A 16,604-nucleotide genomic window follows, 5' to 3' on the forward strand; every position below is an offset into this window, starting at 1 on the left:
TGTTCACAGGCTCAGGTTACAGGAGCTGGACTTCATGTTGTGTTGCTCGGCTGTTGCCGGGAGACCTCAGTAACAAAATGACAGAGTTGCACCAAGCTGCCGCAGCCGGAGACTTACAGGGAGTCGAGGATATTCTGAGGCAGAACAAGTGCAGCCCCGACCAGAGGGACATCGACTGGAGCCACAAGACCCCTCTGCACTGGGCAGCAGCCAAAGGTAGATGGTGGTGGATCCGTTTCCCCTTTCACCTGCTATCACTGGTTTCAAGTGTCGTCATTCAAAAAGCTTTGTTGCCGTGTGTGTGTACATGTCCAAAAAGACCTTTGTGGGCTTTCTCTCTCATCCAGTGTAGTTGGTTGTTGAAGTTATGTTTTGAATCTGAAAATCGACAATAAAAATCTAAAATATACCTTTCAAAACAAAGGCTTTATCAGAACATGTTTTTTTGCGACAAATTGTCAGTTTTATTATTTATAGTGAATCACTGGGTTTTCATTATTTTCAACACCATCAAATTCAACAAATAAATTGTATTTCATCATTCAGTTGTGACCACAACACTTAAAAATACAACACAATATATATCAAATGAAGAAAATGCAAACTCAATCAAATTTTCTACAATTATTATATTCCTTTAAAATAATATAAACCTTTTTAAAAGTATTATTTTATTTGACTTCAACAATAAAATAACAGCAGGGTTTTGAGCCAGTTAGTCAAGATTTGTTTTCTTTACCAACAAAGCTCTACAACTCTAATAACATTACAAATATTCACATACAACCTACCACCCATAACATCACACGAACTACATCAATCTGCACATTAGTTCCCAATTTTCAGAAATCAGGATATTGTTTTTTCACAGTAAATGTAAATTGTAAAGAAATGTAAAATCCTAAAGGTTTTTTATGCTAACATAAACCAAGAAAACACAAATTCAATAACACATAAATGATAGTAAAAAAAAAATATCTTAATTTAAATCATTTTTAATACATTTAAAGCATAATAAATTCATTAAAAGAAGTATTTCAGTTTAAAGTAAAAACAAATGTTCAGCCAAGATGCCCTGATCATCTAGAATATTTTCATTGTTTGTTGTGCGTAGTCTCGTCTTGCAGTGGTGAGAATTAGTTTTTAACAGGCTGGATAATAAAACATTCTTAAACACGTGCATCAGATCACACCTTGCTGGCTTTTCCGCAGGACACACAGAAACAGTCAGGATCCTCATTGAGCACGGAGCAAGGCCCAGTCTGAGGACGGAGCACGGATGGACTCCTGCTCACTTTGCTGCAGAGTCCGGCCGACTGGCTGCGCTGCGGCTGCTGCACTACTTCCACGCTCCTATAGACAAGGAGGACTGCTGGGGAGACAAACCAGTGCGGATAGCCGAAATATATGGACACCAGGACTGCGTTCGATTCCTTAAAAAGTATCTAAACATTTCTTCTTCTTTTGTATTTCAGCCTGTGCACCACATTTCCACGATTTTCCCACTTGTCATTATATAAGTAAACTTTTCTTTTAAACACACACAATAACTTTGTGATACAACTTTAACATGTTGTCCTTTTTTGTGTGTTGCAGGGCAGAGATCGAGTGCCAGGCCTACCGCAAGATGGCGGCCGAGAAAGGGATTTCACTGGACGACACAGATGAGGAGTGGGCAGATCACGGCAAAGAAAATGAAGCGAGAGGATCTCTAACAGCAACGTTCAGATGATGGCCCCAGCTCACCGTCACGCAACAACATGTCAACATGAGTTACATCCTTGTAGCCTTTCAGTTGAGAGTGTTGCTGTGACTTCCCAGTGCAGTGAGAAATATATAACAAACAGTATTATCATATAAAACAGCTTTGGAACTTTTCCTGTCAAAAACGCATCTACTAACATTGAAATATCATTTAAAATTGTATCACAGGCAATAAAACCAAAGGAAACATCAAAACAATTGCATCAAGATTAATGTAGCTTACTACGCTCAATCGTGTAGTTTGTCGTTATTTGAGAGGAAACGTATTCGAGAAGATTTTCACTTCTTCAATGTTGTGTCCAACGTCATGGAGCTGTCACCGACGGATGCCTGGAGAGCAGAGGAGAAGGATGTGTACAAATAATTAACAGTCATTGTTGTGTTTTACATAATCACAACTAAACCCCGTCGTTGTACGCTTACCCTTTTTTTCAGATGGTTTAGCAGTGCTCCACGGGTCTGTCAAAATGGGATTAAAACATATTTATTGACAAGACCTGTTTGTTGTGGATGACATTTATTTTTACAATTTTATTAAATTTTGGATAAAAGCCCGGAATTTGAAAGTGGCGGCAATTTTTTTATATTTCTCCCCAAGTATTTGGGAAAAGTGTCCAATAATGACCATTTTAAGCAAAGACAGGGAAACAATTGAATATATGCTCACTAATCTCAAATTGCATATGAAAGTAATTTAAAACTGTCTTACCAAATTGTCCCCCAGGAATGTGGTTAACAAAATAAACAAACCCTGTAAATGAAATGACATAGGTTACTGAACAAGAAATACTTACTGGTACTTGTTAAGATGTCAAGTTAAGGATTAATGAAGTATACCTGAAATGAGTTCAGCAGGATAAAGACATAGTTGACCAAAGAGGCTGCGATTCCAGATGAGAGGTCGACAATAGTTACACCAAATCCAAAGATCCAAGTGACACCAAAGATCGGAGTCAGAAGAATAACGGTCCTCATGACAGATTTGGCAGCAGATCTGTCATCAGGTGATCCTGCATTCTTAGGGTGATCCAAAAGCTTCATGATTACCACCACCATGGAGAACACGTTGACGATAATAATTGTACCGACTGGTATGATAAATGTGTGGATGGACCCACGAAAAAGTCCACTATAAACCAGCCAACAGGTTTCTTTGGAGAAGTACACGCCCTCAGCACCACCGCTGTTAGTAAGGAATGTGATCAAAACGATAAGTAGCGGACATGCGTAGCCCAGGCTTATGTAGAACCTAATGTAAATCTTCTTGCTCATATTGTGGAACAGGAAAACTGCTTGATGAAGAAGCGTGCTGCTCAGACAAAACATCCAAAAGAACATGGACAAGTAACAGAAATGCTTCAACATCACCAAGGCCTTACACCAGATTTCGGGAATTTCATGTGGCTTGAAAGATGCTAAAAAGCAGCAATCTGCGACTAGCAAACATAGAGAAATGTTTACCTGGGCAACGTGCCGTAGATATCGAGTATTTGTTTTAACTACAGCCCTCCAGACGATCAGTTCTATTACAAGATTAATAACTAGAGACATGACTGATAGAGACAGTCCAACGATGGTTATCTCAGTCATCCATGGGAGAACTATTGGATCCCTAGCCATTAAAATGGCAAATGATGACAAATGGCTGCAAACACAGTGTCCGTCATCGTGAGAACCAATCCATTCACATCCACGCGGTGACCATTGTCTGGTGGCGTACTCCCATGAGACACACTTTATCTCTACGTTGCGAGGCCTTGGACGGAGCAACGGGAATTTAATTTTAACCACGACTGAACCCGAGTGTTTCTTTTGAGTGGTTGTCATCACAACAATGCTGTTGACCCCGTACTTCTCATCTCTGTGGGGCAAATAGTTCTCCAGTTGTTTAAATCCAGCTGTTGCCACGCTGCCATTGTCTGAACTATCAAAATCGACAGTGACACCGAAGGCAGTGTTGGTACATCCAGACCCCTGCACTTTATTACACGTGGCCACCTCTATATTTTTTAGTGTGTTGTTAGTCGTAATGTTTGCCGCCTCAATTAATTTCTCAACAGAACTTATATATGTCTCAGCCAATGACAAATTTCCATCATCTTTTTTTTCGGTCCATGTTTTCTCAAGAGACTTCTCCATCAAGTTGCTGGATGATTCCAGAAAGCCCTGAAAAGAGAGACGCTTGTCAGTACTAGTCTGCACAAAGTTAGAAAATGCCTGTCGCCTATTAATTGGGAACAAGAATAAGTTGACATTGGTTTTGATGTATTTGTACTAAAATAATAATATTAGAAGCTTTCCTTAAGATGTCAATCCTGGTTTATGAGACGATCCCAGTGTTTCATTGAAACATTAGTTTAATAGCAGCACAAACACTGACTTCATGCTGTTCAGTGGACATAAACATAGCTGTGGTTGGTGAGCTTTCTATGATGGTCTGTTGTCTAACAGGTCGTTTCAGCTGGTCATTATATTATCATCATTTTCAACTGAGCCACAGTAACAAAAACCTGAAAAATAACTAGATACGCCGCTTTCCCCCATAATTTTACATTAAACATTTAATTTGCAATAACAATAACTTCATGCAGACATTGTGCAATGCAAGTGAACTGTAAATCATGAAGCTGTTAGTGAGATCATTTTACACTGACATACAGAACATGTCTAGTTTCCTGTGAATACTTTGTGGAATGTGAGGGCAATTTGAACCCAGTACAGGAAAGGCTGACTCCACAATAAAAAACAACATACACACAGATGACTTTATTAAATATCAATATGTTGGAGCACAAATATCCACCATAAATGGTATCAAAATGTGTTTAAGTTTCATGAAATTCATGTTGAAGTTTAGATCTTTACATAAAAAAGTACAGGTAATTCCCTTTCCTCCCCATATCAGTTCCAACCCATTGACAAGGTTTAATTAAAAGATTAGCAGAGATTCGTCTGAGATACTTACATACACTCCTGATCCATTCAGCCTGAGCATTTGCTGTTGACTCAAAACACCGAGTACATCCACCGTTGCCTTCACGTTGGACACGGTGTTGATAGCCATTGAGTTATTAGTGACATTACCAAGGCGGTTAAATACTTCTTCAGCATTTTCATTTAATGAGCCACGTCCGATGTCAACAACCTGTAACAACAATGATATTTTGTATTTGTGACAATTAATTCATGTCAAGAAGGAAATCGCCAAGCCCACCAAGGAGTTATAATCTCCATAACAGTGTGATAAATAAAAACTTAACAATCCCTTCTGTAAAAATATAATTTCGTGATGTGGGTTTAATGCCGATAGTATGTGATCGCTTTTGAAAACCAGAATATGCATTTTTTAAATAAAGAAAATGTGGCTTACATGTGCAGAGTGCAGCAACATTGACACATTGTTGTTTACACAGTCTGCTTCCTCCTGTTCCCATGTAGAGCTGGAATGATAAGTTCATTAGCTGATTAGTCAATCAAAAGAAAATATTCCATCAGCAAATATGATTATTGATTAATCAGGCCTACTTATCCCTGCATTTCCTTTGTCTTAGTCCGTCTGCGTCCTTGCACTGTAACACTGCAGTGAACCCAGCTTTGGCTTCTCCCCAGTCACCTTCTGCTTCACAGAAACGTTCTCCAACTGTTTAAAAAAAAAAATGCTGTGGCTTGATTTATCATTCATTACATACGATAACTGAATTAATAACATGATAAAATACTTTATGCTAGAAGGGGGCAGTAAATTAAGATATTCCCTAAATTCGCTTAACATGCTGTATCTTGAACTTCATTGCGGCACTATATGAAATACACACAGAGATATAATATGGCAAAAAGAGATACATTCTTATGTTAGACCCTGATGTCAGAGAAACCTTATTACCATATATGATATTGATATCAAATGACACGTCTCTCGTCTGATTGAGTATGTTGTGAAATGTGCACGTTAGCTTCGGTCTTTGGTTAGGTGAGTTGCAGCCGACCCCTGTCTCAGCTGCATAAACAGCTTCTCCAGAGGAGTCTGCAGGGATCACATAGGCATCGCATGTCATTTCATCATAAGCTTGGGCAAGAATCAATGGGCAATGAAGATGAGTACAAGAAAATTTACTTACAATCGGCTTTTAATGGAATAATTTTCGCCAGCATGTCTTGACTTCTCCATGTCACGGTATAAGTTTCATTGTCCTCCCTAATCAAACATTTGCCTCTTACTTCCAGTAAATCCTCCATGGTGCGACAGCGTGGAAATTCTGGGACTGTGGTGATGAAAATGTTTGGCAGGAGAGCTACGTCCATTACGGCACTGGCACTGTGATTTATGTATAATGATCCTTTCTTTTGATGGAATTCACATGTGTACTGTCCTGAGAAAAAAACAAAAAACAGATAGGGATGACAGTTAAAATGTTTTGACTATTCCCATTTAGATTGTGACAAAAATAGACAAAGTGAGTCCCTCTTCTACAAGATATTAGTAATTTAACCAGAAAAAAACTCATTCTTCAATTTTATTTCTATAAATCAAACTTTTATCCCAAGGTCGTACAATATTGTAAAGAAAACCAACAGTTCCAACAACGGTGAGGAAACCAGCTGTAAACACAGCGCTAACGTATTGTCACCTTTTCCGATAATATCGCAAATCTGTAGGGACACAAATGCGTTAATTTTTTTTTGCTTTGTTTTGGTCTCCACCAACTCCTGGGGGAAATATTATTGCTAATTGCTCGACTTTAATCTTGATTGTATTATAGAAACTAGATACTTAACTAGGTTATCTGCCTTCCAGGTGTGTTTCCTCTTACGGGGAAAAAACCTTTGTGCAGCAGGGGATTAGATTGCAATATCACAAGTGGCCAATGTGACAAATTAGCATGTCTGAGTGGCAGCACCATTTACACAACCATGCAGCTGATTGATAAATGTAAACAATTTCAAACAACTTTACATTCCATTTTGTTCCATTCATTCTCCTTCCTTAAAACGTGCTGCCTACATTACCCACAATGCAACTTAACAGTAGACAGTACAGCTGGAGCGTTGGTTGCTTTGCATCTCTAGCTGAGATGTTGAGCTTTACACACCAATTCTTTATTCATTTTCCAACATTTAGTCTTCGGACTCATCCAACCATCACTTGAGGTCATTAGCAACACTAACGCTAAGACAAATCCTTGAAACAGACTAATTTAACCTGCAAAGCAATAAAGCTGTCAGATAGATTTAATGAACCCCCAAAACTCAGTGAAGTATCCTGAAAAGGAAATGTATCATTAAAGTACAAGTTCTCAAAATTGTGCCCAAGTACAGTACTAGATGTACTTTGTTACCTTCCACCACCGATGACTATTTATTTATTTCAAATTAATATGTTGAATACTGAGACTGAAACAAACATACCTTCCCAGAAGGCTGACATGTTCTTGAGAGTGAGTCTGGACGTGCGCGTTGTTAACGTCATGTCTGCCTCTGTGCCGTTAGTTATGGAATATGCTTTTTCGTTGTCTTTCTTCTGCCACCACACTGGCATGGTGCTCAGATCCTCCTGTGATGTGCATACGAGCTGTTGCTGGGAGCCGTACTTCACAGGGTTGTGTGGCATCGTTAAATTTACAACACCTGTGAGAAATAAGAATCGGTAACAAACCTGAGGCGAGACTTGACTGGAATATTGTCAGCGCTCCTCTAAGCATAGAAACATGACATAATGTCCTCTGGAAAGTTTTGCGTCACTTTCTGTAAATGAAATATACCTTGTAAAAATACTACTGTAAAAAACATGGCGGCCTCCGTAGAGAGGACCCACTCCAGATGTAAATATAAAGTATTTAAATATAAAGGGTCCATTCTAGGGTAAAGAAACAATTCATACAATTTAGTTAAAACACACTAGTGAAAACTAGGAGTATTTTATATTAAATTTCTGCTAATAGATTCCTTTCACCTAAATCTTACACTGGACCTTCAAAGACTTTTCTTCTTAATTGCCTCAACAATGTAAAGCCTAATTCAGAAAAATATGTATTTTTTGATGCGTTTATTGAACCACTATATATATACTAACTGCAATATATTATTGTGTGTCATATGTATATTTTATACATTTTTTTATGATGATGGCAGTAAACAAAAAGTCAAGGAATCAATAAAGTTATTCTAGAGTCTTCCTGTGAGAAACATTTAAGTTTGTACCATATTTTGAACCAAGTATATGTACATTTATGTCATTATTCATTTTCTGTTCTTAGTTCGATTATAATGAGTTTTGAAAAGAGTCTAAATGTTATTTTTGTTTGATTAAAGACTCGATTTAAAGAGGAAAAGTAGGATTTTAAATTAGTGCTCTGCGATAAGCCCATGGGGTTGAATTACCTGTAGTTTCCAGATTGAGTGAGGCCGTCAGAGATGCGATTAGGATTTCTGATTTCTGCATCAGGTCATCTGGACTCATGTTTTTACTGATTGTAATTTCTAAATCTGCGACAATGCTTCCAAAACTTCAGTGAAGAAAAAAAAAATGCATATTTCAGTCACATATTGAAACAGATCCTATTAAACAATTTTTTTTAAAATTCATAATCAAAAAGACATACCTGTATTTGGTAATTTTTAAAACGTCAAATCCCCTCAAAGTGCTGTAGACTTTTTTCATCTGCAAAAAAACATTTATTTTGTAACTTTTCACTTATCATTATAGTATTGGAAAAAATAAAATTCCTAAATTAGTGACATTACTCCTGATCCTTACATGGAATTGATACTTAAATACTTTTATTTACCTCGTGTAACAATTCGGTATTACAATTCTGAAATTCCTCTGTGTGTTCGTCTGCCAGACAATCATGAAAGCGTGTTCCCTGTATTCTAACGGATCCTCTGATTGTAACTGTGAAGAACAGAAGATGTCAAACTTTGTGATACTTGGTACAGCAAGTAAACACACAGATACACAAAGACACACACACAGGTTAAAAAAAATGCTAAATACCTGTGTTGGTTGAAACACACACGTGAGACGACTTTACGGGGAAAGTGCACGTGTCGTTGCCACAACACTTGGAATTAGACTGACACACGTTATCACTCCATCTGTGGCCTGACTCGCAGCGACACTCTCTTTTACCCACAACGTCCTTACAGGCTTATTAGAGAAAAAAAGCACAACAGTTTTACCCTGGGATCTTTTTCTTTAATTAAATCAATGGAAACATGCAGTATTTAAATATCAGAAAATGGTTTACTTGTTGTCGGTTGAAGTTCGTCAACTTGCCAGGTGGAATCACTCAGGTTAGATGGCAGCCACTTGTTTAGGGTTCTGATGGCACTTTTATCGATTGTCAGATTGGCATAATACATTTGTGTTGAGGGGGCTGAAACGTGCAGAACACACAGAAATCAAGAAAAAGACATTTCAAGAAATTAAGGCTAAAAAAAACGATTTGCTGATTTTGAAACTCATATAAATCATTTTACCTTCTCCAGTTGCCTGTGAAGGTCAAATAAGAACATTAATGTGATGTAATTTTATGTTGCAGTTGAAATTTAGGTAGAATCCTGTGTTACTGACCAACCTGAGAAATGTTTAGCCCCAGGATATAGAGCAATATAAAGCCCCACATCTTGTTCATGTTCCTGCAAATAATAAATAACCAAAATCAAATAATTTGAAATGGACTCTGGTAAACAAGATGACTGATGATAGACACTCCATGACCACTTTATTAGGTACATCCATCCAACCTGCTGCCATTTATTTTACTTTTATGAAGTTGATAATGTTCAGTTTGGTAGTTAATGGAAGTCTCGAACCTTTTGTCCTCACCATTTACATACATGAAGGATGAAGAACATTAAAAACACAATCTAAGCACAAACAAATATATCAAGCACAGGAAATAGTCCTTGTTTGAATTAGTCTCCCTATTTAGCATTTAAAGGCAGTATACAAAACATGTATAACACAGTAGTGGAGGTTTAAAAGGTAGCAGAATAACATGACAACAGTGAATACTTGCCTGTTTTCCTCGGGTTGTATTACTGAACCATCACAGCAGCATCTCAGGATAAAGAATCTGAGCTGATGCTGCCACAGCCGCTCACAGGGAGATAAAGAACACAAGACCACAGTCACTTTCCATGAGTACAGAAAAATACAGTTACTGTGGTCAAAATGAAACAGGATGTTATTCAGAACTCGACTTTCAGAATTTGACTTTCAAAAAATGAGACAGACACATGGTGTTTGCGATGAGAAGCTGGCTTATCAACTATATAAACAAAGTTTGTAATGTATGATGCATTTTGAAATACTCATATGAAACAATGTAGAAGTAAATATCTTTAAGGTATTTTGGTTGATATGTATTGTAAATATAAATATTAGTTTATGTATTATGTATATATTCTATATTCTATAGAATGACACTCAAAGGTCTGTCAACTGAACAGGGTGGCTGTTTTCACCCAAGGGTCAGTCCTGACCTTCATAAAGGTCAAACTTCATTTAGGGGTGATAAAAAGTAAAATAGACTTTGGCTGGGCATTTAATAATATGATAATAAAATAATAATAATCTGTTGCCAGATTGGGATTATCCAACAGCTATTGGTTTGCAATTTAGTACAAACATTCATGTTGTCCTGAAGATGTACCATAATGATTTTGGTGACAGTCAAGAAAACCTTTTTTTCATTTTTTTCTCATGTCCCAGATGGATTGGCACGTATCTTTTTAGTTTCAGGGTTCCCAGTGGATTAATGCTATAGACCCAGGTGATCTCCTGACGTCTCCTCTAGCACTTGTAGCACTTGGCATTTGTGGTATAGGGGTGAAACGATGCAACAATCACGGTACAGACTGCCATTAAATTTGATTCAGATAGTCATCACAGAGCTGCTAGCATCGCTGCAGGTTCCGTCGAGCCAATGTTTCTTTTCATAAACTCATGAAACTAAAAGGCTGCAGAAATCCAGTTGAAGGTTTATTTCCAGCACATTTGCTGTACGTTGTAAATGTAGTTTATTCACCTTCAGGTGCGTGAGAAAGTCTACCTGCTTCACCACTGATGCAAATTTACTGCTGGTATTCCACGACACAAGAACACATTCAATTTGATATTTGAATAGGATTTAAATGATGGAAGGTTGAATGAATAAACACAAACTCCTGAAGTATGTATTTATTTTATATAATATATTTTGTTTGTTGAAGAGTTCATTATGACTTATTTAGGATTCAAACTAACACGTAACTCGCCTCACGTCATTCCATATGCAAGTGAGCCTTGAGGGTTAAAAAGTTTTTATCACAAAAAGAGCAAAAACTATGAAAATATTAAATACAAAATCTTTATTAGAAACGTTTTTTTTTCTTCAGTTTCAGCTGCATTAAAGCCAGACTTCACTTATAACATTCATGAAGCTGCAGTAGTACTGAACAACAGTCAAGTATGTGCAGTAGAAAATCCAGATATAAAACATTTGTTGATATAAAGTTCACTGGATGTTGATTCTCAAACAGCAGCATCTTTACATGTTTGGACCCAAGGGTTAGGGTTGAAAATCAAACATGTGATTATCAGTCAAACTCTGAGGCTCAGCTGCACGTTTCTACGTCTTTTATGAAACACATGAAGAGGACAGTACATTTTTTAAAAACAACTTCTGACTAAACTTTGTTCAGCTTTCAGCGCGCAGCAGCATTAGACAGTGCAAATCTCAATCTCTAACCACAAATTCAACAGTATACGATTGTGTTGTTTGGCCAAGTGCTTTGTCCGAAGAGGTTTTCTAACCCGACACACAAGAGACTTCATCACACGGCTGTTTCATGCTCCACATAAGGCGTGTGAGCATCCGGAAGAAAGCTCTCCATCTCTTCCTGTGATCCTCTGTCCTCTTGTCGTAAGGCTGAACCGTTACTTTCTTTGGACTGCGGAGGCTGCGTTTGTTGTGATGAGAGCTGCAAGAATAAGGGACACATTAAATAATTGATTTACACTTTTCACAGCCAGGCCGTAAAACACTACAGTTCTACAATGACAAATGATTTCGCTTCACATCAGCTTAGCCAGAAACACTGAGCGCGTGTGTGTGTAGTAACTCGGAAGGACAGAATTTCTCAAAACTTGGTAGGGTATCTCCAAATGATTAATTGATGAGAGCTGCAAGAATAAGGGACACATTCAATAATTGATTTACACTTTTCACAGCCAGGACGTAAAACACCACAGTTCTACAATGACAAATGTGTTGGGGATCGCGCTCAGACAAAGGCCGATGATGAGGCCTACCTGGGCTTTGAGAAGCCTGACTAGAGTTCGTCTCTAACATGAGGCTGAAAAATACCCAGAATGCCTTTGGGGACCCAGGGTTGTTAACCGCAGCCCGAGTTTAAACTCGGGCCTTCCACTCCAGCCAACAGACCCCACGGCGCCCCCTGGAGGGAGGCCGGACACTTCTCAGGTAATAAATATGGAGAATCCCTTCAATTCATTGCTTATTCCCATGCGCTGAAGATTAGACCAGAAACCTCTCCCGGTTACTCCAGAAGATCCAGCCACTCAAAGGGAGCACCAACCAAACGTTTGTATTTAGATTTTTACCTTAAATTCATTCTCCCCCTTTTTAACCTGAACTTTATTTTGAAAAGGACCGCGACAAAGTCTTTCACTCGCAGGCCGAGTTCCCCAGACTTTTTCCAGATCCGAAACCACAGCTGCTCCTCAGCTTGTCATCCCAGCAGAAGGGCAAACAACATTCGCCAAGGAGAACGAGACGAATTCTCTCCTATCCGGCCCAGCTCAATCCCCGCTGCCACCGCGCGAATCAGCTGGTCTAGAGGCCACGAACACAAATTCACTTGTCTTCCCGGAACGCACCGCTGGCGCATCAACGAACGTTCCGACCTGCATCCACATAATTCACGTGTTATACCCGTTCGTATTTAAAGTACCAGTATTTTTGTGATTATTTGTGCATATGTATGTGAATACAGCTGGATTATGATAGCCAGTGCTCGAACTTAAAACCTTCACTGTTCATTTTATAATCATTAATAGTAAATATTGAGATTTTGAATTGAACTTTTTCAGATTATGAGACTGATCTTGACAGATTGATTGTTGGTCCCTGATACCAGGGTGGTGCCCCGTCTTTGATGAATTATAATTACAAATTTTATTGTTCTTAATTGATAATTTTATTGTTTCTCATCAATTATTTCATTATTCTTAATTAATAACTTTATTGTTTTTAATTAATAATTGTATTATTTTAATAATCATATTTTATGATTATTAATAATTAGCCAACATCAAGTCTACCTACTATTGCACAACAAATGATTTCGCTTCACGTCAGCTTAGCCAGAAACAGTGAGCGAGTGTGTGTGTATGGAGCTGATCTGACAAAGGTCAAAAGGCCAAAGTCAATAAAAATATGGTGCAAAAAAAAGACATTTTCCAATATATGTCTGCAAACAATAAAGAAACAATCCAAAATCTTATATTGATCAGGAAATTATTCAGCAGCCGACAGAACTACAGACATGACCTGAGGCTGACTTCTAGCTAATTCCGTCATTTCACTCACCGTCTGTCCCAGTGGAGTCACACAGCACAGCTTCTTTTTCCAGGTAGAAAACACAGCAGTTTCCCCAACAAGGGAAAGACTGTGCCTGGTGTCACATCCTCCTCTTTCATAGGACCTGAATAGAAAACATTTTAAAGGTTAAAGACTGAAACGTTCTGAAGAGCAACTGTAAATGTAAAACCTGCCTAACTGTGAGAAAGCTGATGATCAGGCCTATCACAATGACTGAAGCAGTTAAATGCACTGTACCACATGTAGGACAGTGAATAAAACCTCTTCAATCCAGAGGGTCGGCTGAAGAACAGAGAGATGATTAAGTTGTGATACAACCACAATAAACACTAAAAACACACAGTGCAGACTGAGCGATTTATACCTCACATTGCTGCTTATTGCAGTCTGAATGACAGCAGTCATGTTGTCTGACAGCAGGTTGACTCTGCAGTTAGGCGGCAGCGGCCTCGTGCCGAGGCTACGAGTGAAGATGCTCCCGATGCCGACCCAGAAAGCCAAGGACAGACCGGCGACCAGACCTGCCAACGCTCCCTGGAGACAACAGCAAAACCAATGATGATTTCAACAGTCCAGCCAGCGGCTTCCAACATCAGAGTTGTTTCTGTACGATCCCATACAAAAGAGATGCAAGGCAACACAATTTGTGAGCTCAACATAACTACACATGTTTGTGGAGGCTGCTGAGACTCTCCAGAAAATCTCCACTCTGGTTATCTCACCCTCTCAAATGCAGATAAAGGACAGCAGAGCAGTTAAGAGCCACGGCTGTGTTGTAAGTTTTCAAGAACCAATTATTTAGGTATTTGGTCTTTTAAATTCATTTTAAGATCAGATTATTGAGTACTGATGATTTATGTCAACATCATTTTGACCAAAGTAAGAACAGTATTAAAACTAGATTATACTGTATATTGTCTCATGCCAGATCTCATTGGGATGTGGAACTTACAGTGGAGTTGGCCCAGGGGAAAAACATCCCGAGAGAGAACACACCCAGAATAGGACCCCCGACCATCCCGAAGATTTTTAAAGCCACCTGCAGGGTAAAATCAAAAGATAAGACTTATCATTAGGGGGTTCTTCATCAAATCATCAAAGGACACCGAGTTGGCAGATTATGAGGAACACCAAGCTAAAACTAATGTCTAAAACAACTGGGTTATAGAGGTAATTGTAAGGATATATTATGTATTAGACTGCATTAGTTTAAGTTGTATCAAATAAAGATATTAAAATGTTTAAATAAGGTAAACAGAACAATAAGTAGTGTAAACGGTGAGGTTCTAATGTAGCTGACAGGAACTATGAGCTCAAAACGTCCCCAGAATAAAGTGCAACGTTTATTCAGGGTGACTTTTACTCAAGTCAAACCTCGTCAGTGATTTCTACAACTCCATCAAGAGTGAACCGAATCGTGAAATATTAAATTTGACCATTTAATAGCTGCCTGTGCAACTGGGCTCTTTACAGCATCTTTCCTGGTTTTGGTAAAAGGGAGACAACCAAACTTCGATGCTCTTATGTTGTTTTGAACAGGAGGTTCAGAGCGTCTGAGACCAATTGGGTTTAATCTTATGTTAAATCAAAACTGCCCCAAAAAAGACTGAAAATAAAACTGTGTTGAGCGTCGTACCTGAGAGCTGCACTGAATAAACAAGCAACAAACAGTCCAGGCAGACCCTGCAGCATGTCCATCACAAAGTATAACACCATCTGCGGGAAATACACCATTACACAAATTACTGGAACCTTCAGTTGGTTTTGCATAGATGTGAGCAACAACAAACTAAATACAACCACTAGAAAATGCAAATAGTCTCACGGCTGTGGGTTTGCTGTTAAGCCAGCTGTTCGAAAAAAAATTCATATCTCCATTTCCCATCAAATTATATCATATCCTCATTCCCCAGAACATAGAGGAAACAGCTCGATGGATGACAACGATAAATTGGGGGAAAAACTGAAACTCACCGCATCCGTGGAGTAAGAGCCCAGTTTGTCGGAGTGATCCTCTCCACAGTAACGTGCAAACATGACCAGGCCCATCACACAGCTGAGAGCCAGAGCCAGCTGCAGGAAGGGAAAAACCATGTAGCAGGACCTGCACAGAACAGTGGATTTACAGGTATTTACTCCTGAATCAAAGTAGTGAATAAAGATTTTGACCAGATGATGGCGCAAGAGTGATCATTTGAGTTATTGGAATTTACAGTCGCTGCTTAGGACATTGAATAATTGCAACTGCATTATAGTTTCTCAAATAGTCAGATATATTTCAGTGTGAACCAAAACTATCAACCTGCAGGTGGTGCTATAGGAAAAGTAAGGGGGTCACCACAGTCAGTGTAAGGGCACGGTGACACATGTGTGAATCTCATCGCTTGCTGAATGTGGGCAGTGCAGGACGTGACAGCAGTGACAGCCAAGTGGGGTCGACCACACAAATGTCGTTGCTATCGGTAAAGGCTGTGACATCATCGATCAAAGTTCACCAATGTTGAACACAGGAAGCAAATGTTTTATTCACCCCCCCCCCCCCGTACTTATTTACAATGCAACTATATAGGAAAGGGTGACTCATGATGCAGAGGAATAATAAGTCATGTAGATAGCTGGAAACTTTACATAATCTACCTGTTCTACCTGATAACTTTTCAAACAAAAGCCAACAGAGTTTTTGACTTTTGACTTTCTTTTTCAGTCTGTTGGCTTTAATATACGATTTGCTTTAATATCAAAAACAGCCTCCTTCTCTGTGCGCGAGCTGAGATATCTTTGCACCTGAGTCTGGTTCACTCCGTACAGGGACAGCATGAGGAAGATCCCGCCGACCCCCATGGTCCAGAATGTGTGTCTCTCTGTAGGATCAGGTTTCAGGCTGAAAACAAGAGGGACAATACAACACAAAGACACAACTTTAACAATTCAGAAGAAAGCTTTAAATCAAACTGATTTACAGTCACTGTTGTTTAGGATGTCATGAAAGAAAGTGCATGCACAGGTAAATATGATGAATCTGACCCCGGGAACCTTCAGGATTTTAGTCAAACCACAAAGTTCTGTAGTTGACTTAACTCATTCCTTCATTCTCTTGGGTAAATGTGCAAATCAGTGAAATTAGCTGTTATAGTGTAGCTGTTGTTTCTGGAGGTAGCTACAGCAGCGGAGACCAGCTCAGGATGGGAGAGCCAGCAGCTGGAATTCTTCTGGAGGTGAAGGCTGTTGAGG

The 16,604-nt window shown here is 38.9% G+C and overlaps 5 protein-coding genes across 6 annotated transcripts in view; 2 read left to right on the forward strand and 3 right to left on the reverse strand.

Annotated features, from left to right (window-relative positions):
- Positions 1 to 1,936, forward strand: LOC117755585 (ankyrin repeat domain-containing protein 66-like). The gene is given in 4 exon segments (XM_034575495.1): positions 1 to 216; positions 1,213 to 1,441; positions 1,597 to 1,697; positions 1,700 to 1,936. Coding segments are annotated over 4 exon segments (630 nt in total). The 5' UTR covers positions 1 to 77; the 3' UTR covers positions 1,861 to 1,936.
- Positions 1 to 16,604, reverse strand: part of LOC117755587 (sodium-dependent multivitamin transporter-like) — a 40,188-nt gene that overhangs the window by 8,889 nt on the left and 14,695 nt on the right. Inside the window, exons 2-3 of the mRNA XM_034575496.1 lie at positions 14,326 to 14,412; positions 13,738 to 13,907 (exon numbers count right to left, since the gene is read on the reverse strand). Of these exons, the coding sequence (XP_034431387.1) occupies positions 13,738 to 13,907; positions 14,326 to 14,391 (236 nt within the window). The 5' untranslated portion in view covers positions 14,392 to 14,412. The remainder of the gene's footprint in view (positions 1 to 13,737; positions 13,908 to 14,325; positions 14,413 to 16,604) is intronic.
- The window catches only part of tp53i3 (tumor protein p53 inducible protein 3), a 53,131-nt gene that overhangs the window by 5,121 nt on the left and 31,406 nt on the right, over positions 1 to 16,604 (forward strand). The gene's annotated exons all lie outside the window — the stretch shown is intronic.
- Positions 1,833 to 16,604, reverse strand: part of LOC117755588 (adhesion G protein-coupled receptor F5-like) — a 26,694-nt gene continuing 11,922 nt past the window's right edge. Inside the window, exons 19-20 of the mRNA XM_034575497.1 lie at positions 16,011 to 16,015; positions 1,833 to 1,897 (exon numbers count right to left, since the gene is read on the reverse strand). The gene's annotated coding sequence lies outside the window, so the exon portion shown is untranslated. The remainder of the gene's footprint in view (positions 1,898 to 16,010; positions 16,016 to 16,604) is intronic.
- LOC117755578 (sodium-dependent multivitamin transporter-like) overlaps positions 11,103 to 16,604 on the reverse strand; it is a 26,925-nt gene continuing 21,423 nt past the window's right edge. For both annotated transcript variants that reach the window (XR_004612621.1, XR_004612623.1), the window contains one exon: positions 11,103 to 11,139. The gene's annotated coding sequence lies outside the window, so the exon portion shown is untranslated. The remainder of the gene's footprint in view (positions 11,140 to 16,604) is intronic.

Source organism: Hippoglossus hippoglossus, chromosome 22 (genome assembly GCF_009819705.1).
Source record: "Hippoglossus hippoglossus isolate fHipHip1 chromosome 22, fHipHip1.pri, whole genome shotgun sequence".
Taxonomy (NCBI): domain Eukaryota; kingdom Metazoa; phylum Chordata; class Actinopteri; order Pleuronectiformes; family Pleuronectidae; genus Hippoglossus; species Hippoglossus hippoglossus.